Raw genomic sequence first — 24,647 nt, 5'->3', positions numbered from 1 at the left:
GAAAGTAATTTAATGTCCAATGAATGCATAGGTTCAAACGGAGGAGCTTGAAGAGCTCCCAAAACCAAATTCAAACTCCATGGAGGAGAAATTGACTTAATGACAGGTTTTATACGAACCAAAGCTTGTACAAAACAATGAATATCAGGAAGAATAGCAATCTTTCTGTGAAAAAGAACAGAAAGAGCAGAGATTTGACCTTTCAAGGAACTTGTGGACAAACCCTTATCTAAACCATCCTGAAGAAATTGTAATATTCTCGGTATCCTAAAAGAATGCCAAGAAAAATGATGAGAAAGACACCAAGAAATATAAGTCTTCCAGACTCTATAATATATCTCTCTGGATACAGATTTACGAGCCTGTAACATAGTATTAATCACAGAGTCAGAGAAACCTCTTTGACCAAGAATCAAGCGTTCAATCTCCATACCTTTAAATTTAAGGATTTCAGATCCTGATGGAAAAAAGGACCTTGAGACAAAAGGTCTGGTCTTAACGGAAGAGTCCACGGTTGGCAAGAGGCCATCCGGACAAGATCCGCATACCAAAACCTGTGAGGCCATGCCGGAGCTACCAGCAGAACAAACGAGCATTCCTTCAGAATCTTGGAGATTACTCTTGGAAGAAGAACTAGAGGCGGAAAGATATAGGCAGGATGATACTTCCAAGGAAGTGAAAATGCATCCACTGCCTCCGCCTGAGGATCCCGGGATCTGGACAGATACCTGGAAAGTTTCTTGTTTAGATGAGAAGCCATCAGATCTATTTCTGGAAGTTCCCCCATTTGAACAATCTGAAGAAATACCTCTGGGTGAAGAGACCATTCGCCCGGATGCAACGTTTGGCGACTGAGATAATCCGCTTTCCAATTGTCCATACCTGGGATATAAACCGCAGAGATTAGACAGGAACTGGATTCCGCCCAAACCAAAATTCGAGATACTTCTTTCATAGCCAGAGGACTGTGAGTCCTTGATGATTGATGTATGCCACAGTTGTGACATTGTCTTATCTGAAAACAAATGAACAACTCTCTCTTCGGAAGAGGCCAAGACTGAAGAGCTCTGAAAATTGCACGGAGTTCCAAAATATTGATCGGAAATCTCACCTCCTGAGATTCCCAAACCCCTTGTGCCGTCAGATACCCCCACACAGCTCCCCAACCTGTAAAACTAGCATCTGTTGAGATTATAGTCCAGGTCGGAAGAACAAAGAAGCCCCCTGAACTAAACGATGGTGATCTGTCCACCATGTCAGAGAGTGTCGTAAAATCGGTTTAAAGATATTAATTGAGATATCTTTGAGTAATCCCTGCACCATTGGTTCAGCATACAGAGCTGAAGAGGTCGCATGTGAAAACGAGCAAAGGAGATCGCATCTGATGCGGCAGTCCTAAGACCCAACATTTCCATGCATAAGGCTACCAAAGGGAATGATTGTGACTGAAGGTTTTGACAAGCTGATATCAATGTTAAACTTCTCTTGTCTGACAAGGACAGAGTCATAGACACTGAATTTATCTAGAAACCTAAAAAGGTTACCCTTGTCTGAGGAATCAATGAACTGATTGGTAAATTGATCCTCCAACCATGAACTTGAAGAAACAACACAAGTCGATTCGTATGAGATTCTACGAAAATGAGAAGACTGAGCAAGTACCAAGATATCGTCCAAATAAGGAAATACCAAAACCCTATTCTCTGATTACAGAAAGAAGGGCACCGAGAACCTTTGAAAAAAATTCTTGGAACTGAGGCTAGGCCAAACGGTAGAGCCACAAAACTGGTAATGCTTGTCTAAAAAGAGAATCTCAGACACTAAAAGTGATCTGGATGAATCGGAATATGCAGATACACATCCTGTAAATCTATTGTAGACATATAATGCCCTTGCTAAACAAAAGGCAGGATAGTCCTACAGTAACCATCTTGAATGTTGGTATCCTAACATAACGATTCAATAAGGATAGATCCAGAACTGGTCTGAAGGAATTGACCTTCTTTGGTACAATGAAGAGATAAAATAAAACCCCAGCCCCTGTTCCAGAACTGGAACTGGCATAAATACTCCAGCCAACTCTAGATCTGAAAAACATTTCAGAAATGCTGAGCCTTGCTGTGTTAACTGGGACACGGGAAAGAAAAGAATCTCTTAGCAGGAGGCCTTAACTTGAAGCCAATTCTGTACCTTTCTGAAACAATGTTTCTGAAACCAGAGATTAAGAACGGAATTGATCCAAATTTCTTTGAAGAAAACGTAATCTGCCCCATACCAGCTGAGCTGGAATAAGGGCCGCACCTTCATAGGTACTTAGGAGCTGGCTATAGGTTTCTATAAGGCTCGGATATATTCCAAACTGGAAATAGTTTCCAAACTGATACCGCTCCTGAGGATGAAGGATCAGGCTTTTGTTCCTTGTTGTGAGGAAAGGAACGAAATGAATATTTACCCTGGAAGAAAGGGAAAGCAAAGTTGACTTAGAAGACATGTCAGCATTCCAAGTTTAATCCATAAAGCTTTTCTAGCTAAAATAGCTAGAGACATATACCTGACATCAACTCTAATGATATCAAAAGATGGTATCACCAACAAAATTATTAGCATGTTATAGAATAATAATAATGCTATAAAATTATGATCTGTTACTTGTTGCGCTAAAGCTTCTAACCAAAAAGTTGAAGCTGCAGCAACATCCGCTAAAAATATAGCAGGTCTAAGAAGATTACCTGAATATAAGTAAGCTTTTCTTAGAAAGGATTCAATTTCCCTATCTAAAGGATCCTTAAATGAAGTACTATCTGCCATAGGAATAGTAGTACATTAGCAGGAGTAGAGACAGCCCCATAACCTTAGGGATTTTTGTCCCAAAAAACTCTAATCTGTCAGATGGCACAGGATATAATTTGCTTAAACGTCTAGAAGGAGTAAATAAATTACCCAAATTATTCCATTCCCTGGAAATTACTTCAGAAATAGCATCAGGGAGATAAAACACTTCTGGAATAACTACAGGAGACTTAAAAACCTTATTTAAACGTTTACATTTAGTATCAAGAGGACCAGAATCCTCTATTTCTAATGCAAATAACACTTCTTTAAGTAAAGAACGAATAAATTCCATCTTGAACAAATACAAAGATTTATCAGCATCAACCTCTGAGACAGAAACCTCTGAACCAGAAGAACCATTATCAGTATCAGAATGATGATGTTCATTTAAAAATTCATCTGAAAAAAAGAGAAGTTTTAAAAGACTTTTATGTATACTAGAAGGAGAAATAACAGACATAGCCTTCTTAATGGATTTAAAATAAATAAAATCTCATATGTTAACAGGAACACTCTGAAAATTAGATGTTGACGGAACAGCAACAGGTAATGTAACAGTACTAAAGGAAATTTTATCTGCATTAATAAGTTTGACATGACATGCAATACAAATAACAGCTGGAGAAACAGATACCAAAAGTTTATAGCAGACTTAGCTTGGTAGCTCCAGCACTGTGCAGTGATTTTCCTGTAGTAACTTCTGACTCAGTTGCAACGTGGAACATCTTGCAATATGTAAAAGAAAAAAACAACATATAAAGCAAAATTGATCAAATTCCTTAAATGACAGTTTCAGGAATGGGAAAAAAATGCCAGTGAACAAGCTTCTAGCAACCAGAAGCAATAAATAATGAGACTTAAATAATGTGGAGACAAAAATGACGCCCATATTTTTTAGCGCCAAAAAAGACGCCCACATTATTTGGCGCCTAAATGCTTTTGGCGCCAAAAATGACGCCACATCCGGAACGCCGACATTTTTGGCGCAAAATAACGTCAAAGAATGACGCAACTTCCGGCGACACGTATGACGCCGGAAACGGAAATAGAATTTTTGCGCCAAAAAAAGTCCGCGCCAAGAATGACGCAATAAAATGAAGCATTTTCAGCCCCCGCGAGCCTAACAGCCCACAGGGAAAAAGTCAAATTTTAAGGTAAAATATGTTAAATTAAAATGCATTATCCCAAATATGAAACTGACGGTCTGAAAATAAGGAAAGTTGAACATTCTGAGTCAAGGCAAATAAATGTTTGAATACATATATTTAGAACTTTATAAACAAAGTGCCCAACCATAGCTAGGAGTGTCACAGAAAATAAGACTTACTTACCCCAGGACACTCATCTACATATAGCAGATAGCCAAACCAGTACTGAAACGAGAATCAGCAGAGGTAATGGTATATATAAGAGTATATCGTCGATCTGAAAAGGGAGGTAAGAGATGAATCTCTACGACCGATAACAGAGAACCTATGAAATAGACCCCTTAGAAGGAGATCACTGCATTCAAATAGGCAATACTCTCCTCACATCCCTCTGACATTCACTGCACGCTGAGAGGAAAACCGGGCTCCAACTTGCTGCGGAGCGCATATCAACGTAGAATCTAGCACAAACTTACTTCACCACCTCCATCGGAGGCAAAGTTTGTAAAACTGAATTGTGGGTGTGGTGAGGGGTGTATTTATAGGCATTTTAAGGTTTGGGAAACTTTGCCCCTCCTGGTAGGAATGTATATCCCATACGTCACTAGCTCATGGACTCTTGCTAATTACATGAAAGAAAATAATCTATATAAGATGACAATTTATCGGTCAAGCTGTTAATTCCATCTATGATGGGTCTTTCTGGTAGTCCTTTTGATATCCTTTTTCGGTAAATGATAGTAAAATGGTATAGCTAGATTTTTTGTTTTAAGATATTGTTTTTCTTTTTTTGTTAGAATACCTTCCTTCCAACCATAATCAATAAGATTTAAAAAAAATTGGTGAATATGGGGATGGGGTCAGTTTTTAATAACCGATAGAAGTCTTGATACATAAGTAACCGATCTGCCTCTCTGATGTAATCTGCATAGTCCTGTAGGACTATGCCACCTCCCTTATCTGCCTGGTGGATGACAATTTATTCATTTTTAGATAATTTTGTTAATGCTAATTTTGTATTGGGCCATAAATTCGATTTTCCTAAAATATGTTTTGGAATGGTTGCTAGATCTTCTAATACCAGATTCTGAAATAGATCAATATAGGAGCCCTCTTCTCTAGGAGGCATAAATTGTGATGCCGGGCAAAAATCAGCGTGGATGTAACCCTCATACAGACCCTCCACAAATGTGTCAATATCACTATGTATGACCAGATCCTCGCATCTTTGCCCTTCAATACCTTTACGTTTTAATTCTTTTTTTTGCAAAGAATCTTTGTAAAGAAAGTTTGCAAGCAAATTTATTGATGTCTACATTTAAGTCGAAAATGTGAGTACTGGAAGGGCAATATGATAGACCTTTGCCTAGAACTCTTATATCATCATTCGTTAATGTGTAGCTAGACGGATTGAAAATGCCCTTACTTAGTCTCACCAATTTCTCCTTTTTTTGCGGTGTTCCCTCTGCCTCTCCTACCCCTTGGCCGTATGGTCTTTTTGTCCCTTGGTTTCCCCTTTGATTTGGGTATTGAGTGTCTTCCGTCCATAGGGGTGCTAGATTCAGCAAAGGTTTGTCTAAAAAAAAAACTGTTGTATCTGTGGTGTGTCAGAGTGATTTTGGGAGGTTACCGTTCTTGCTGTGGGTTCAGGAGTAATGGGAGGCCCATTAACACTCTCAAATCTATTCTGTTCCCTTTTGAGAAGATAAAATACTTCGTATCTATTGTATGTATTCACTGGAGGAGTGTTAGATTGCTGTAGGGAGGCTATAGTTGGTTCTTTCTTGGTCATTGTGAAAAGGTGGTCTGCTATGTGTGTTATATCCATTATAGTGGTGAGATCTATTGTATGTATTTTGTCCATTTTGGTGGTTCGATCTATTCTGTGCGTTATGTCCATTATAATAGTTATAGTGCCATAAGGGGTCTGATTGTGTTGTTGATAATGATTTTTAAAATAGGAGTTACCTTTTTTGTTGTTGTTTACGGTAGTCCATTCTTGATTAGAATTATTCTTATTTGGCACTTTCCTATTAGACTTCCCCTTTAGAGTAGTCATCCTCATCTCTTGATCTTTCTTTTTTTTTATGTTGTGCTAGTATAACATTAGTATTGGTGTTGCATCAATATTGGCATTGATATATTCTAGTAACATTAATTTTTTTAGGTATGGTTAGGATAAGATCTTAGTACAATAATCAATGTGACATACAAACTTTAATAGTATTCATACAAGTAATACTTTATCATTCACTCATACACATAGTCTCCATTATAAGAACACACAACTTATTTATTTTTTTGCCTAAAACGGATTAATTTGATCTCTGGCGTGGTCTATAAAGGCACGACACAGCTAGCCAATGAGGGCAAACACATAAATGCAGTCCCAATTCCTATATTTCAAATACACTTTCTATTGTGAATTAGAGATGTTACCATTAAAAAGGTATACACGAGCAACTAACGCAAATTACATAGGCAATTTTCAATACAATTTTTAGCACACACACTTGGGAGGCGTGTTAGTAATGACGAACACCACATACGTAATTGTAATACACTTAGGGGATATACACTCTTTGGAGTTTAGAGGCGTAGTATCAAAAAGACCGATCACATATGCGCAAGTGAAGTTCCATTTGGCAACCAACCCGGGTTAGAAGCTAAATTTACAGATCGCAGCCCGGCACATTGTTGTACATACATTAACAGATATTGAAATTGATCATATCACCATTAACATATAACATTCTGCTAATCATGGGTTTTAAAAAGGGTTATTTTCTAAATGACAGGTATTAACACAGGATGGTAGACATAATTATTACATCTGAGGAATAATGAATTTGTAAATACCGATGTGGATTGATTGATAGTAGTTTATTTGATGGATATATGAAGATTATATTAAGTCATCACAGAGAGGATTGTACATTGTGCGTGTGTTAATGTACACAAACGGATATAGTAATAACATCTGACATTTGGAGAGTAATTTGTGTCTTTAAGGAAAGAGGTAATTAAGGTAACACACCTGTATGAATAGGTGGAGTTTCTTAATATTCTGTGAGTGGACAGTCATTTAAAAGCCAGTACTTCCAGAAGCCTGAGGAAACAGGAGAGCTGAGAAACGCGTTGCGCTACTGTTTAACACATATAGGGTACATGTTGTGCCCTTTTGGTTTTTAAAACTAATTTGTACCATAAAATCTTAACTTTTGAGATTTTTAGAAGTATGAGTTTTTATTATCCAGCTCATAGCTTTGGGAGTGGTCAAGAGGATTTCCCCTGCTCTTTGGATCAGTGAGCTGGGGCACAGAGTTCCCAGAACGCCCCACTAAGCACAATTAGGTGCTGCCATACTTGTGAGTATGTTTTGATAGTATATATCTAGCTTATATATCATCAGTGGTTCACTAGGAGGCATCCTTGTTTTGTGATTCTTTTTAACAGAAGTCTATTGCAGCGAACAGTGTTTTTACACAAGGAGCAGCTATCAACTGATATTGCCTGATCCAGGGAAGGGATCTTTACAGAGTCCTTGGAAAGACACAGAAAACCATTGGACTTTTATATCAGATAAGACATTGCTTTAACCTGTTTGGGTTTATATCTACAGGTGTTAATATCTACACCATTTTTTATTTTATGTTTGTATTTTAATTTTTGGTTTTAAATATTGCACACGTGTTTTTAATAATTTCCATTATATATTGTCTGTTAGTTTAATTACTATAAGCACTTTGAATTGATTTTAATTTTCACTATATTATCTGCATTATTCTGTTTGGTGCAGGATTTAAATCAGGTGATCAATAAATAGCGCCCCCTAGGGTTGTTATCAATAGTTGAAATTATGTACAAAAAAAAGACAATTCTGTGAGTAGCTGTGGTCTTGCTTTATACAATGTGAACTAAATTAGTGGGATTTTCATACTACTAGAATTTAAGAAGAAAAGATCAGAACAGAAAACCAGGAATACATTAGATACACACAGGAATCATGGGGAAACCAAACATTAAGCTACTGGTGGGGTTACTGGTTGTTAGCCATGGTCTAAATGTAAGCAGTTCTGCAAATGTCTAGTGTAAGGCGCAATGCATACTAGTAACAGCAGAAGGAAACTGTGTACTACCTGAATATCCTGCCAGTCATTCATTACTGCTTAGAAACAGATACACGTCGTACATAACAAAGGTAAGTCATACCTGTTTGACAGTGGCCACCATCCTCGCCATGAGCAGAATACTGGCTGTCTCAGGGGGGTAATGTATGTTTCTGAAAGAAAAGCAAGAGAGAAACACATACACTTGACCCATGTGAAGGATATTACTGAATCCATAAAATTCACCAAACTGCCTCATTGTACAAACTGCGGCAAAGGTGAATAATTGGTTAATTCCTAAAGCAGGATGAAAGGTCGCCAATCGCCCAGAACACAGCAGGCAGATTACAATAAGATAGATAGCCTTGCTGCTATTTCCATCATTCTCATTATAGTTTGTTCTTTTCAATCACAAGTGATCTATCTGTAAAAGATGGGCTTTGTCTGTATTAGGGAAGTGATAGATATGATATGTATGATTTAGTGATGATTTAGTGCCAGGAGGGGTGTGAAATACTGATGCTAAACCGTGTTCTTTTATTGTAGATATTTAATGGGACACTATACTTAAAGGGACAGTATACTGTAAAATAGTTTTTCCCTTAATGTGTTTACAATTGCTTTTTTTACCAACTGCAGAGTAAAAAATGTATGAAAATTAGCTTTTTAAGGTTTATTTCTGTATATTAAAGGTCTGATTTTGTGTTTTGAAGCCACAACCTAATAAAATGGGTTGAGCTTGTAGGTATAATCCGATCTCATTACTGTATCACATTGTGCAAATATACCTGCTTCTTTATCTTATATCTGTCCTTAAAACAATCACCAGTACTTTGAGAGAACAATGGAAAATCAACATTTTACTACCTTATCTCTGCTATATCGCACTGGGAGTGTAATTTCTTCTGCTGGCTGTGTTTACAAAGCTTATCTATAGTTGGTACGCGCGGCCACAAACTTTCAGAATAGGTGGGGATACCACATGCTAAATCAACAATTTCAAATGCCAATATAAGGGTAAAGGAGCTACTTGTAAACAATTTAATACACTCCAGCAGGTAAAGTGGATCATTGGGAACAAATTAAAGGGGAGAAATTTTTTGAGTAAACTGTCCCTTTAAAATGTATTATAGTGTTTGGTTTTTGAATACTAGATCTTCCTGTGCTGAATAAAGCCAATTTTCTCTGTGTGAGTTGACCCCATTACCCAATAGATATCAGAGTCTTTAAACCCAATTGTACACAATCATTCACTTCCTGTTAGTATTACATTTACATTTTAACAGTGTTTACTTAAAGGGACATTAAACACTGAATATATTTTATAAGCATAGTATTGAGGTTATTCCCAACTACCTCTAGACATGGGTGCCGCCATTTTGAAATCTAGCTTTCTCTGCATTCCAGTGCTGATGCGTTTGCACATGCGCAGCAACTCTCCTTCATATACCTGCAGTGTAGCCTAGGTTCCAAAATGATGGCACATAATATATACTTAGTGTTTCATGTAGTGTACCTTTAACTTTTTATGCAAAAATAACATGTTTATCCCTTTAAAGTGCTGTTTTGTAAAAAAAAAAATTCCTAAAACTCTGAGTGCAACAGTTTTTTCATACCTTTCATACAATATAACTTGAAATTATACATACAAATGTGGCTAGTTCTTGTAAGGTGATCAGTACTAGATGAAACCCTTTATTCTTTGTGAATTGACCCACTTTCATATTATTTTGACTGCACCTACAACACAAGATGAAAGCTGTGAGGTGCCATTATAATCATCTGGCAGCTGGGAGAAAGCAGGATGTCCTATTTCATGCTAAGATAGATGGTGTAGGGGTCTCCTTCAGAGCTCAGGATGCACCAGAAGGTCACCAGCTACCATTTTTTCACTGTAAGAGCAAGCAAATTGTGAAACTTATTACCTAAGTAGATAGTAAATGCCAATACCTTAGATACATTTAAACAATGGTTTTAGATACATTTCTGGCTAGAAACAGAATTTAGGGATATGATTGCTTGTGTTAAATGGGTCACCTTTTTAACGGGATTAATTTAAGCTGAGCTGGAGTTTTTATTGTAAGTATATTAAGATTTGTATAGGTTGAACTTGATGGACTTCTGTCTTTTTTCAACCTCATCTACTAGGTTATTATGTTACCTACAAGGCTCTGACATCTCATTTGAAACAAGAAAATACCCTGTCACATGAGGAGAGTTGTGCGTGTATGGTGTCCCTAGGTGATAGGTGACCTTTCGAGTCAAGCACCAGGAGGAGGAGCAAGGGGATAACTGCACAAAGGCAGGATAGTGGTGAGCATCTACCTAGTATTCCTTTGCACCTACAGAATTACAATCAATTGTGTGTGTCTGATACATACACAGGAAGTTATCACACATGCATTTGTGCAGCACCAGAAAGATACAATTCATTGGCTCATCCGCCATAAAACACAAACATGGCACAGAAAGCTAAATAAATAACACCGTTATATTGTGTGCAATTACCGCCAGGCTTCTTCCAGCTTGTTAAGGGGATGAGCACCGTTGTCCCTGGAAGGCCCCAGACACAGGACCTGGTGGTATTGCTCAGCCGCTGCCTTGAGGCATTCGGGACTACAGTACGACACCTGCACAGAACACCAATGAGAATAAGCATAGAAAACATTAGCTTTCATGATATGTGCTAACAAGCTTAAAGGGACATTCAAAACAAAAACATAGAAACAAGAAGTGCATTTTAGAGATAGAATACATATTCATATATATATATACACATATACACATATACACATATACACATATATATATATATATATATATATATATACACACACACACACACATATATATATATATATATATATATATATATACACACATACACACACACAGAATATTCATTCTATCTGCTGATCCTTAGTCATGACTAAGGGCTATGTAGGCCCAAAACATAGCTGTTTGTTTTCGTTTTTCACCTAAATAAAGGACTTACCTTGATAAAACAGTGCTGGGACTTTTCTGTTTCTGAAGTGGATAAAAAATAGGGTTGGCAGGAACCCGATAGTCCTCGAGCACTTTGTAAAACAGTTTTGAATGCTGTACAAACAGTGCTGTACCTTCTATTTTTAATATATATATATTATATACACACACACACACACACACACACACATACATACATATATATACACACATACACACATACACACATATATACAGTCACCAATCAGCAGCTGTCTCTCAGTAGTTAATTACTGCTGCTGAACCTACCTATGTATGCTTTTCAACAAAGGAAACTTAAAGAACAAAGCAAATTAGATAAAACTGTTTCTTTAAAATATGCATGAAAAGTGTGATTTTCTAACACAAAACTATTCTAAGTAACTATCAGCCAGGAATACAGTTGTATGCAAAAGTTTAGGCACCCCTGACAATTTCCATGATTTACATTTATAAATAATTGAATGTTTGGATCAGCAATTTCATGTTGATCTATCAAATAACTGAAGGACACCATAATATTTCAGTGAAATGAGGTTTATTGAATTAACAGAAAATGTGCAATATGCATCCAAACGAAATTAGACAGGTGCATAAATTTGGGCACCCTTTTCATTTTGTTGATTTGAATACCTGTAACTATCTAGCACTGATTAATTGGAACACACAATTGGTTTGGTGAGCCTATTAAAGGGACAGTAAACCTTAAAAAAAATGTTATATAATTCTGCACATAGTGCAGAATTATATAACATTACATTAGCCAAACGTTTTAAATCATAATATTGCCTTTTTATTTTTAAAAAATATCGCCGTTTTACAGACCCGCTCTCTGGGCTCTGCTGAGCGGGTCTGTTTTTACTGAGCGCATCGGGCCAGCTGTATAGTCACAGCCCGGCCCGACCGCGCCATTAGACACAATGCAGCTCGCTCCCGCTGTCAGACAGAGCAGGAGCGAGCTGCATTGTGTCTAATGGCGCGGTCGGGCCGGGCTGTGACTATACAGCTGGCCCGATGCGCTCAGTAAAAACAACAGACCCGCTCAGCAGAGCCCAGAGAGCGGGTCTGTAAAACGGCGATATTTTTTAAAAATAAAAAGGCAATATTATGATTTAAAACGTTTGGCTAATGTAATGTTATATAATTCTGCACTATGTGCAGAATTATATAACATTTTTTTTTAAGGTTTACTGACCCTTTAAGCCTTGAACTTCATAGACAGGTGCATCCAATTATGAGAAAAGGTATTTAAGGTGGCCAATTGCAAGTTGTTGTTCTCTTTGACTCTCCTCCTAAAGAGTGGCAACATGGGGGCCTCAAAACAACTCTCAAATGACCTGAAAACAAAGATTGTTAGACATTATGGTTTAGGGGAAGGCTACAAAAAGCTATCACAGAGATTTAAGCTGTCAGTGTCCACTGTGAAGAACATAGTGAGGAAATGGAAGACCACAGGCACAGGTCTTGTTAAGGCCAGAAGTGGCCGGCCAAGTAAAATATTGGAGAGGCAAAGAATGGTGAGAACGGTCAAAAACAGCCCACAGACCACCTCCATCTTGCTGCAGATGGTGTCATTATGTATCGTTCAACAATTCAGCGCACTTTGCACAAGGAGAAGCTGTACGGGAGAGTCATGCGGAAGAAGCCTTTTCTGCACACACGCCACAAACAGTCGCTTGAGGTATGCAAACCCACATTTGGACAAGCCAGCTTCATTTTGGAAGAAGGTGCTGTGGACTGATGAAACAAAGATTGAGTTATTTGGTCATAACAAGGGGTATTATGCATGGCGGCAAAAGAACACAGTGTTCCAAGACAAACACTTGCTAGCCACAGTAAAATTTGGTAGATGTTCCATCATGCTGTGGTGCTGTGTGGCCAGTGCCGGTACTGGGACTCTTGTTAAAGTGGAGGGTTACATGGATTCTACTTAATATCAGCAGATACTTGAGAATAATGTTGAGGAATCAGTCACAAAGTTGAAGTTACGCCGGAGCTGGATATATCAACAAGTCAACAACCCAAAACACTGCTCAAAATCTACTCTGGCATTTATGCAGAGGAACAAGTACAATGTTCTGGAATGGCCATCCCAGTCCCCATGCTTGGCAACAATCAAACTTAACTGAACTGGAGATGTTTTGCAAGGAGGAATGGTCCAAAATGCCTTCATCCAGAATCCAGACACTCATTACAGGCTATAGGAAGCGCCTAGAGGCTGTTATTTCTGCTAAAGGAGGCTCTACTAAATATTGATGCAATATTTCTGTTGCGGTCCCCAAATTTATGCACCTGTCTAATTTCGTTTTGATGCATATTGCACATTTTCTGTTAATCCAATAAACCTCATTTCACTACTGAAATATTACTGTGTCCTTCAGTTATTTGATAGATTAAAATGAAATTGCTGATCCAAACAACCAATTATTTATAAATGAAAATCATGTAAATTGTCAGGGGTGTTTAAACTTTTGCATACAGCTGTATCTAAAAAAAAAAAAAAAAAAAAAAAAAAAAATATTATATACAGGGAGTGCAGAATTATTAGGCAAATGAGTATTTTGACCACAACATCCTCTTTATGCATGTTGTCTTACTCCAAGCTGTATAGGCTCGAAAGCCTACTACCAATTAAGCATATTAGGTGATGTGCATCTCTGTAATGAGAAGGGGTGTGGTCTAATGACATCAACACCATATATCAGGTGTGCATAATTATTAGGCAACTTCCTTTCCTTTGGCAAAATGGGTCAAAAGAAGGACTTGACAGGCTCAGAAAAGTAAAAAATAGTGAGATATCTTGCAGAGGGATGCAGCACTCTTAAAATTGCAAAGCTTCTGAAGCGTGATCATCGAACAATCAAGCGTTTCATTCAAAATAGTCAACAGGGTCGCAAGAAGCGTGTGGAAAAACCAAGGCGCAACATAACTGCCCATGAACTGAGAAAAGTCACGCGTGCAGCTGCCAAGATGCCACTTGCCACCAGTTTGGCCATATTTCAGAGTTGCAACATCACTGGAGTGCCCAAAAGCACAAGGTGTGCAATACTCAGAGACATGGCCAAGGTAAGAAAGGCTGAAAGACGACCACCACTGAACAAGACACACAAGCTGAAACGTCAAGACTGGGCCAAGAAATATCTCAAGACTGATTTTTCTAAGGTTTTATGGACTGATGAAATGAGAGTGAGTCTTGATGGGCCAGATGGATGGGCCCGTGGCTGGATTGGTAAAGGGCAGAGAGCTCCAGTCCAACTCAGACGCCAGCAAGGTGGAGGTGGAGTACTGGTTTGGGCTGGTATCATCAAAGATGAGCTTGTGGGGCCTTTTCGGGTTGAGGATGGAGTCAAGCTCAACTCCCAGTCCTACTGCCAGTTTCTGGAAGACACCTTCTTCAAGCAGTGGTACAGGAAGAAGTCTGCATCCTTCAAGAAAAACATGATTTTCATGCAGGACAATGCTCCATCACACGCGTCCAAGTACTCCACAGCGTGGCTGGCAAGAAAGGGTATAAAAGAAGAAAATCTAATGACATGGCCTCCTTGTTCACCTGATCTGAACCCCATTGAGAACCTGTGGTCCATCATCAAATGTGAGATTTACAAGGAGGGAAAACAGTACACCTCTCTGAACAGTGTCTGGGAGGCTGTGGTTGCTGCTGCACGCAATGTTGATGGTGAACAGATCAAAACACTGACAGAATCCATGGATGGCAGGCTTTTGAGTGTCCTTGCAAAGAAAGGTGGCTATATTGGTCACTGATTTGTTTTTGTTTTGTTTTTGAATGTCAGAAATGTATATTTGTGAATGTTGAGATGTTATATTGGTTTCACTGGTAAAAATAAATAATTGAAATGGGTATATATTTGTTTTTTGTTAAGTTGCCTAATAATTATGCACAGTAATAGTCACCTGCACACACAGATATCCCCCTAAAATAGCTATAACTAAAAACAAACTAAAAACTACTTCCAAAACTATTCAGCTTTGATATTAATGAGTTTTTTGGGTTCATTGAGAACATGGTTGTTGTTCAATAATAAAATTAATCCTCAAAAATACAACTTGCCTAATAATTCTGCACTCCCTGTATGTATATATATATATATATATATATATATATATATATATATATATATATATATATATATATATATATATATATATATATATATATATATATATATATATATATATATATATATATATATATATATAATTTAATATATTTTACAAATTTGCAAAGTTCCCAGCAACCCAGGCAGTTAACCCCAGAGCAACCTGGGTGACAGGTCCGCAGGGGAGCATTACAAACATTATTAACACAACACACAGAAAACCCAGCACTAGCCAGCAGATTCACAGCAATGTTTAAAAGCAAAACTGGGGGACGTCAGTTACATTTGGCGCCAAAGGACCTGTCACCCAGGTTGCTCTGGGGTTAACTGCCTGGGTTGCTGGGAACTTTGCAGCTGTCTGTCAGTGTTCAGGGCTGTGGAGTTTGCTGTGGCTTAGGATGTGTACCCAGTCCAGTCTGTGAATACGGTCCATTCCTGCGTTTTGTATTTACATAGGGGAGATTACAAAAGCCTGTGTCACCCTGGGAGGTTAATACAAAGAATATTGATTGGGTAGCGCTAATGAAAGCTTAGCGATACTATATAATATTAAATGTGGAAGAATCGTGTGATTCTAATATAGGTGTGCAAATGGCGTAGGGCAGTGTTCAGTCAGTGTTATATGTGAATACAATATGTTAGTGTTGATCGTTAATTCTAAAAACACTTAGTGAGTGTGGAAGTAGTATAAATGAATTCTGGATTAGAGTATAGGTGATATTAGATAAAGAGCGAATATATGTAGAAAATGTTAGATGTAGTGTTATACACAAACTATTAAAAATAATTTGATTTTTTATATTTAATGAATAATTTGATATTTTATGAATGAAACAGGTTAAAAATATATACAAGGGTGCCGGCACCAGGTATAATGAGTAAATAACAATAAAAATCATCAAGTTAAAACCAGGAAATACATATTATAAAACATATGAACATATAACTAATTGTTAAATGTTTACAACTTTGTTACTGGCAATATGCCGCAAATATAAATCAGTTCTCTTCCACTAGAATGTACAATTTTACCCTCACTTTGTATTAGGGATTACCGTCCCTTGTAATGTTGGAGTCCCGTTTAGTGAAGGTATTTTATGCAGAGCTCTGGATCGGAGGTATCCAATACGGTACTTTGAAACAGAAAGAAGAACTTGCAAACTTCAGAGTTGTAGAGTCGCCGGATTCGGCAGTATCAAGGTGTATTTGCAGTGATTGCAGTGCCTCAGAGGAGATTCAGGTAGGTCCTGGGACCGAGGTATTTGCTGGCAGCCGCAAATTCCTTTATGGCTGTACCTGCAGGTCCTAATACCTGTTTCGATGTTGAAGGTCACAGACTGAATCACCGTGTGAGTCAGGTGTATTGCCAAAAAGCTTGATGTGGCTAGATCCAGTAATAAAGTTTACGTGAAAAATTGGTATATAGATCCTGGGTGAGGGATTAAGCATATGTGTTCCGCTTAGAATATCATAAACGGCTTGATGCACCTCACCTACTATAACCAAATTAAACACAGGGAGTACACAGATAGTACACAATTGAGCAAATCTACGCGTTTCAGCCCAGTAGGCCTTGTTGGTTCCCAGTTGGTTTGTTTGGAAGCATGCATTATGTGGGTGCTGGTTTAAGGTCCCAGGAAGGGGGAGACCTTGTCGTGGTCCTGGGCTTGATATTTTATAAAATTCTGCTGGCAGATAGTCCGGCCCAGGTGCTTTATTTAAATTAATTTTGTTAATGGTTATTTCTACTTCCTCTTCTGTAATAGGTTGATTAATATCTTCAGATTCTTCAGGTGATATTTTAGGAGTAACTATAGAATCCCAAAACAGCTTCTTATTAATTTTGTTTATCTCGCAAGCACTATCAAATTTATGAAATATTTGATAAAAGATCTCATTAATTTCTTTTGGGTCATATGTGTATGTGTCCCCTACTCTTAATGAAGATATTATATTAGTTTTGTTTTCAGACTTAACTAGTTTCGCTAGACAACTACCTGTTTTATTCCCAAATTTCATAAACTTTGCTTTAATTTTGAGATCCTCTCTGATAGATTCTTGTGTATAAAATATATCTCTTTCTTGTTTTGCCTTGATATATCTAGACCAGTTATTCTTGGAAGCACACTGAAGATATCTATTATACATATTAGTCAGTTGTTCCTCCCTTCTCGTTCTCTTTTTTTAATGTGGTCATATAGCTTATTATTTCTCCCCTTAATACAGCTTTGGCTGTTTCCCAAAAGATTTCTGCCCTATCTATATACTCTCTATTCAAATTGAGTAAAATATTCCATTTTTCTTTCAACATGGCTACAAAGGATGCGTTTTTCAGCATGTAATTGGGAAAATAAAACCTCTTGTTTTATTATTATTATCCAAAATAATTTCTAGAGTAATAGGGGCATGGTCAGAGACTACAAAGTCCTTTATATCGGTCTTAAAGGGACAATCTAGCCAAAATTAAACTTTCATTATTCAGATAGGACATGTATTTTAATCAACTTTCCAATTTACTTTTATCATCAAATTTGCTTTTTTCTCTTAGTATTCTTAGTTAAAAATAAACCTAGGCAGACTAATATGCTAATTTCTAAACCCTTGAGGGCTGCCTCTTATCACATGCTTTTTCAATTCCTTTTTTAACACAAAGACAGAAAGTACACGTGGGCCATATAGATAACACGGTGTACAGGCACAGGGGGTTAATTAAGATTTAGCACAACACAATGCTAACTGCAAGACAATAGATAATAAACAGTCACAGTCATGTGATCGGGGGCTGGAAGAAGGTTCCTAAAGGGACAGTATACACTCATTTTCATATAATTGCATGTAATAGACACTACTATAAAGAATAAGATGCACAGATACTGATATAAACATCCAGTATAAAACGGTTTAAAAACTTACTTAGAAGCTAACAGTTTAGCTCTGTTGAAAAGGTAGTTGGAAAGCCCACTGCAAGTGGGAAATATCAGACACTCCCCCCTCCCCCTTCTTTTGCATATGAAAAGACCCTTTACACAAACAGGAGCAAGCTGGAGAAGGTAGCTGACGGTATTCACATAAAACTTTGGGGCTCGGTTAGGAGTCTGAAAATCAGAGCAATGTTATTTAAAAATAAGCAAAACTATACATTAAAAAATACTAAAAACTTGATGAGCTATATAAATAGATCATCTACAAAACATTTATGCAAAGAAAAAATGAGTGTATAATGGCCCTTTAAATACAAGGTAATCACAGAGGTAAAAAGTATATTAATATAACTGTGTTAGTTATGCAAAACTGGGGAATGGGTAATAAAGGGATTAACTATCTTTATAAACAACAACAATTCTATGGTAGACTGTCCCTTTAAGAGGGAATCGGCTATTAAGAAAAAATCAATCCTAGAGAGTGATAACGATTTCGATAGACACGTTTATCTTTTATGATCCGGTATTGTATTCTCTATATATCAAACACTTTAAGTGTTTTTTTGAGTGTGTGTAAAATTCTCATTTCCTTTGTTATTCTATAGTCTTTTTCCCTGCCTTTTGTACTTTTTCTATCTAATGGGAATCTGGGAGCTAAATTAAAAATCACCAGCAATTATCAGATTCATTTCTGTGTAAATCAGCAGTAACAACTGGAGTTTAACCCAGAATTCTGGGTCCAAATTATTTGGGCCATAAACATTACATAATGTGTAGACCTATTTTAATAATAAGATAACGTGCATTATCGTCTATTTTAATTTCCAGTATTTTGTAGGCTAAATTTTTACTAAGTAGGATGGCTACTCCCTTTTTTCTTTCAGTGCAAGGGGTAGCAAATACTTATTTTACCCAATTAACTTTTAATTTAACTAATTATGCAGCGGAGAGTCTGACTTCCTGTAAGAAGGCAATATCAGTACTTAATTTAAGGTGTTTAAAGGGGCAGTATACTATAAAATAGTTTTTCTCTTAATGTGTTTCCAATTACTTGTTTTTCCAGTTGCAGAGTATAAAATGTATGAGATTTGTTTTTTTAAGGCTTATTTGTGTATATGAATTAGCTGATTTTGTGTTTTGAAGCCACAACCTAATACAATGGATTGAGCTTGTAGGTATAATCAGATCTCATTACTTTATCACATTGTGTACATATACATGCTTATTTATCTTATATCTGTCCATAAACCAATCACCAGTACTTAGAGAGAACAATGGAAAAATTAACATTTTATTACCTTATATCTTCTATAACCCACTGGGAGTGTAATTTCTTCTACTCGCTGTGTTAACAGAGCTTGGCCTCGAGACCAAAAACTTTCAGGATGGGTGGGGATACCACAGGCTAAATATACTATTTAAATTGCTAATATAAGGCTATTGGAAATACTTGTAAATATTTTAATACACTCCAGCAGGTAAAGTGGATCATTGGGAACAAATTAAATGGGAGACATTTTTTGAGTAAACTGTCCCTTTAAGGATTGTCTTTCTTTTAATTGGGGACACAATACCAACATTCCATGAAGTGAGGTATAATGAGGACCTTATATTGGGAGCCATAGTATTATTCTGGGATCATCAAATTTAAATTCAAAATCATTTTCTTTAGCTGCTGGGGATATGGGAATAATTTTATTAAATCTTTTATAAGGGAGAAGGCTGATATAGAAATGCACGCACAAGAGAAGGGGACAAAAAAAAAATTAAAAAGAGAATTAACACCGTCTAATACTAAATCATACATCATGACAATTTTTAACAAGATACTGTCTGGCTTCTTCACTATTCTGGAAGGATTTAAAGCCATCCTTACACCCCCTTACTTTTAATACTGGGGGGTAAACTACAAAAGCCTGACATCCTTTTTTGGGTAAATTGCGAGCATAATTGTGACATTATTTTCCTTTTATTGGAGGTTTCCATAGAAAAATCTTGGAAAATAAGGACGTTTCTGTCTTCCAATATAAGTGGCTCAGATAGTTTTTTGAAATGTTTTAAAATTTCAACTTTGTCCTTATAGTTGAAGAATTTAGCTATTGCAGGTCTGGAGATAAGACTGTTAGAGGACTCCTCATCTGAATATTGCTTGCTGAAACCAAGTCTATGGACTCGCTCAGCTCTGATTTCTGATCCTTCCCTATGTACACCTCATTTTCTTGGTATTTCTTTAGTAATCAGCACTTCTAGGTCTTGTTTTGCATATTTTTCAGGTGTTTACCTATGAATCTTAGATTATTTCTTCTTGATCTGCCTTCTCCTGCGTCAGCTCTTTCTTGTAATTTTATGTTTTGTCCATCAATCATATTACTTTTAATAGTCAACTTATCCTCTAACTTAGAAATTCTATTTTCTGCTTCTCCTATTCTCACATTGAATTGTTTAAATTCATTAGAAACTGCTGACAGCTTTAATCTAAGATTGTCAAACTGGGGCATCAATAGAGCAGAAATTTGAGTACTATCTGTATTCTCTTGCAATGGTTCAGTCATATTTTTAGAGCTGCAACAACTAATCGGCATAATTGTTAATAATCGATTATGAAAATAGTTGTCAACGAATCTCATAATCGATTAGTTGGTTTGCAATTAGTTGGTCTGTGCACAGCACCAGCTGCTTCACTCCGATGAGCTCCTGCACATGGTATTGCGTTTTATGGTTATGCCCTTAGCCTAAAGGACATCTACAGACGCTTACTTTTCACTTTTTTAGGACACTATGAGTTTCTTTTTAAGTTTAAAACTACTCCTGTCTTATGCGCAACCGAGAAATAAAATAGAAGTCATAATTCAACCTCTGTAAGTATATGTCTGCTATTTTAAGAGCGGACTAGATATTCCCCCCCCCCCCCCCTAACCTTTATAGATGGTTATATTTACCACTGCATATAGATATTCAAGATATTGTTATGTTAAAATGAAGTCCAGGCTTACTTTGTTGAGAGGCCCCTTGCATTGATGGAAAACTAACAAAGATAAATAGCCCACCTTGGTGAAATTGGCAAAACCCTACTTATGCATCTCAGGCACCTCAACACCATCTGAGCGCCTCTTCTCTGCTGTAGGCAAAATAGCTTGCAAAAAAGAGAGCCAGGAACATGTGGACATGTTGACATTTTTGCATTTCAATGCAAAGTTTCTGAAAGAGTGAATAACCGAATGTTATAAACAGTGGTAGTCTACCTATTACTAGTTCTACCTCTTTTCAAACAGTTTGTGGTTTTGTTTTGCTTAATTATAAAAATGTGTTCTGCTGCTTAAAACATTGGACCAACAGTTGTTTTAATGTAAAGTTTTAGTCAGAAGTTTATATTTATAACACTCAGTATGTGGATTTTATTTTAAATAGAGAAAAAAATGTTTTTATTTTTTTATCCGATTAGTCAATTAATCGAAAAGATAATCGGCCGATTAATCGATTATGAAAATAATCGTTAGTTGCAGCCCAACATATTTTTATTCTTGTTTCTTTCTCTATTTTTAGCTGCTATGACAGCTGGCAACTTATCTTTTTGATTATGAACAAATGTATCCATCTAGAATCGCCGTTCCCTTTGACTTAACCTGGGAAGCAAAAGGAGGGGAGAAAAAAAGAAGAAAAAAAAGGTGTGGGAAGGAGGTGGTGAGAGAGTGAAAAGAGGGGGGGGGAACCCCCAAACAATGGAAGATAGCGATAAGAGGTCACTGCACCGGCCTCTAACAGTGAAAATTGGTGATTAAGGTTTTGTGTCCATAAAAGTGTGAAAAAAAAAAAAACTGTATGAAATGTGACAAACTGTGTACCAGTGGTTGTAGTGAGAAAAAAAAAACCTCATCTAATTCCTATTTTGAACTCTATCTTTGCTAAACTTATCACAGTTTAGCTATATTCCTCCTATAGTACTTTTAACTATAAATACACTCTCAATTATTTCTCATACAATCATGTGGAAATCCTTATTCCCTTCTAAATTGTGTAGCTTATTTAAACGTTTTCACTCTATGTCCCTTGAGCAGGATCTAAATTCAGCTGCGGAAAATTATTATAAAAACTTTTAAGCAGAGTGCATCAATCTAGCATTCAATAAATTCTTGTTCTATAATATCGCAAACAAATATGGTGTAGCACAAGTCTACAGGAGACAGATTTTAGCCCTAACAAAATGAAAGAGGCTCTTAAATATATCCTATACAATCAAAACCAACATTATGTGCTACTTAATTAAACATCTTATTCAGCACTCTATATGTATACGACTCCTGTCTGAACTTGTTACTCAGATATGTAGAATATCAAATCTTTATATGCAATCTACAAAATAGCTTTTATATTATTCTCTGATCGGTCTAGACTTACCACAGTTTAGCTATACTAACTGTGACACTTTTGACTGAAGAATATAAGATCCTTTAAACCTCGAGGGTAAAAAATTCTTTTAACAGATATTTTATAATATCAAATGCAGTAAATCTAATAGTCTCGCCCCGCTGTTTCTCTCTTTTTCCCTTATGCAGAGTCTATAATCGTCTGTTTTGAGTTGCCATAGCCTTTTAAGCAGGGTACATCAGTCTAGCTTTAGATACATTCTGCTTCTAAACAAATCATTAACAGATATGGTATATTACAGATCTATCTAAAACAAGATCTAACCCTAGTGGGCCTATGATTTTACATAGAAAAAAGGGACTCTTTATTGTGTCAAAGATATATGTTTTTTAGTTTACCGGTTTTGTTCAGACACCACTTCACACTAACTGTCCTTTTCAGTAGTAATACTCAAAAACTGAAAATACCTTTTTTTACTTATATAACTGACTGCTCAAACAGTATTACTAACTATTAGACTCAGCAGTCAATCACTAGAGACGTAGTATTGTACAAATGAAACGGTCCTAACTATGCTTACTACTCGGTTAAATGTCAGTCTTCTGTATATAATCTGTAATACCTACAACACATTGCTTCAGATCTTTTTAAGCACAATTCCACCATTCCTACATTATATATAAGCAGATCCAGATAAAAACAAATACTATATAGAGAAAGTCCAGCAGGCCTTGCAGATGCCAAGTCAGACCTGGTGCCAGCGTCTTCACTGGGTTCTTCTCGAGCCAAACAAGACAACCCTGTTCTAAAATAATCCCAGACTTACACGCTAGGCATCCTGAATGGTTAATTTTGTTCTCTTCTTCTCTTTAGTAGAGTGGAGCTTTATATAGACGTTACTCCAATAGTGCCCAGACTGGGCTTTACTCTTACAGAAGTACTCCCTTGGTCACACCTCAGATATAAGCTGTGTATTTGACCCCAAGTTCTAGTACAGGATCAGTTAGATCTTATGGGTGCAAGTCCCGCAGAATTAAGTATACGTGTAACAGTTTCTTCACTGGGGCAATTTATCTAGTACCTGACTAAATCACTCTGAATTCAAAAGTCCCAGCCTAAATGCTTTGTATGTGATATTTCCATACTATCTTTCTTCACAGCATAAGGCCCCCAGCGTAATGCAAAGAAAAAGGAACATATTCAACAATGTTTACATTGGAAACAGTTAACCAGCAAGAAAAAGTCATTTTCCACGTTGTCACTTATGTTTCGCTTTCTTATTTTTCATTCCTTTGTGCTGACTTTTCATATAGGGAATCACAATTTAGGCAAATTAGGCATATTGTTCGATATTCAGTCATCCCAGCCCTTTATAGCATATTCATCCTCCACTATAAAGCGTTTAGCACATTTCATGCACCCAGACTAGTTTTACTGTACACATACCCATGTCCATTATATAAGCATTCCCCCACTCCGGACTGTGCATCAAACATATAGCGGAAACAGTGGGACTTTTCTTCGTTGTTATATCAGACTTGTAAGCGTGAGATCTGTAACCAAAAATGGTGCTGCTCCTGCGATAGAGCTTCGCATGCTTGACAGGTTTCGGTGTAGTGCTGTTGGTACCTCTGCGTCACGTACCCTCTGAGCGTAGCCTGCTAGGGGCTTACACACAAGAGTCAGTTTGTAGCACTCTCTGTGTGGTACTCTTGCTCGGCTTCGTTATGGGCCTAGAGCCTGTGACTGGCGGTTGGAGCTAATATCGGAGCGTGCGCCGTCTCCGCGCCTTTCTGATGTCACCGCCCACCGGAACCCCCAAAAAATTTTTATAATCGAAGTAAAATTGAAAAGCTGTTTAAAATTGCATGAACTATTTTACTCTTGAAAGAAAAATGTGGGGTTTATGTCCCTTTAAAGAGACATGAAACACAAAAAAATGTTCTCATGATTTAGACAGAACATACAATTTTAAACAACTTTTCAATTTACTAATATTTAATTTGCTTTAGTCTCTTGTTTTCCTTTGCTGAAAGGTTTATCTAGGTAAGCTCAGGAGCAGCAAAGAACCAAGGTTCTAGCTGCCGATTGGTGGCTGCATATATTTATATATAAAACAATTGTCATTGGCTCACCCATGTGTTCAGTTAG

General features: G+C 37.0%; 1 protein-coding gene across 1 annotated transcript in view; it reads right to left on the bottom strand.

Annotated features, from left to right (window-relative positions):
• The window catches only part of SMYD5 (SMYD family member 5), a 120,526-nt gene that overhangs the window by 65,182 nt on the left and 30,697 nt on the right, over positions 1–24,647 (bottom strand). Inside the window, exons 4-5 of the mRNA XM_053704362.1 lie at positions 10,598–10,719; positions 8,193–8,262 (exon numbers count right to left, since the gene is read on the bottom strand). Of these exons, the coding sequence (XP_053560337.1) occupies positions 8,193–8,262; positions 10,598–10,719 (192 nt within the window). The remainder of the gene's footprint in view (positions 1–8,192; positions 8,263–10,597; positions 10,720–24,647) is intronic.

Source organism: Bombina bombina, chromosome 2 (assembly GCF_027579735.1).
Source record: "Bombina bombina isolate aBomBom1 chromosome 2, aBomBom1.pri, whole genome shotgun sequence".
Taxonomy (NCBI): Eukaryota; Metazoa; Chordata; class Amphibia; order Anura; family Bombinatoridae; genus Bombina; species Bombina bombina.
This window is presented reverse-complemented; position numbering and strand designations above follow the sequence as displayed.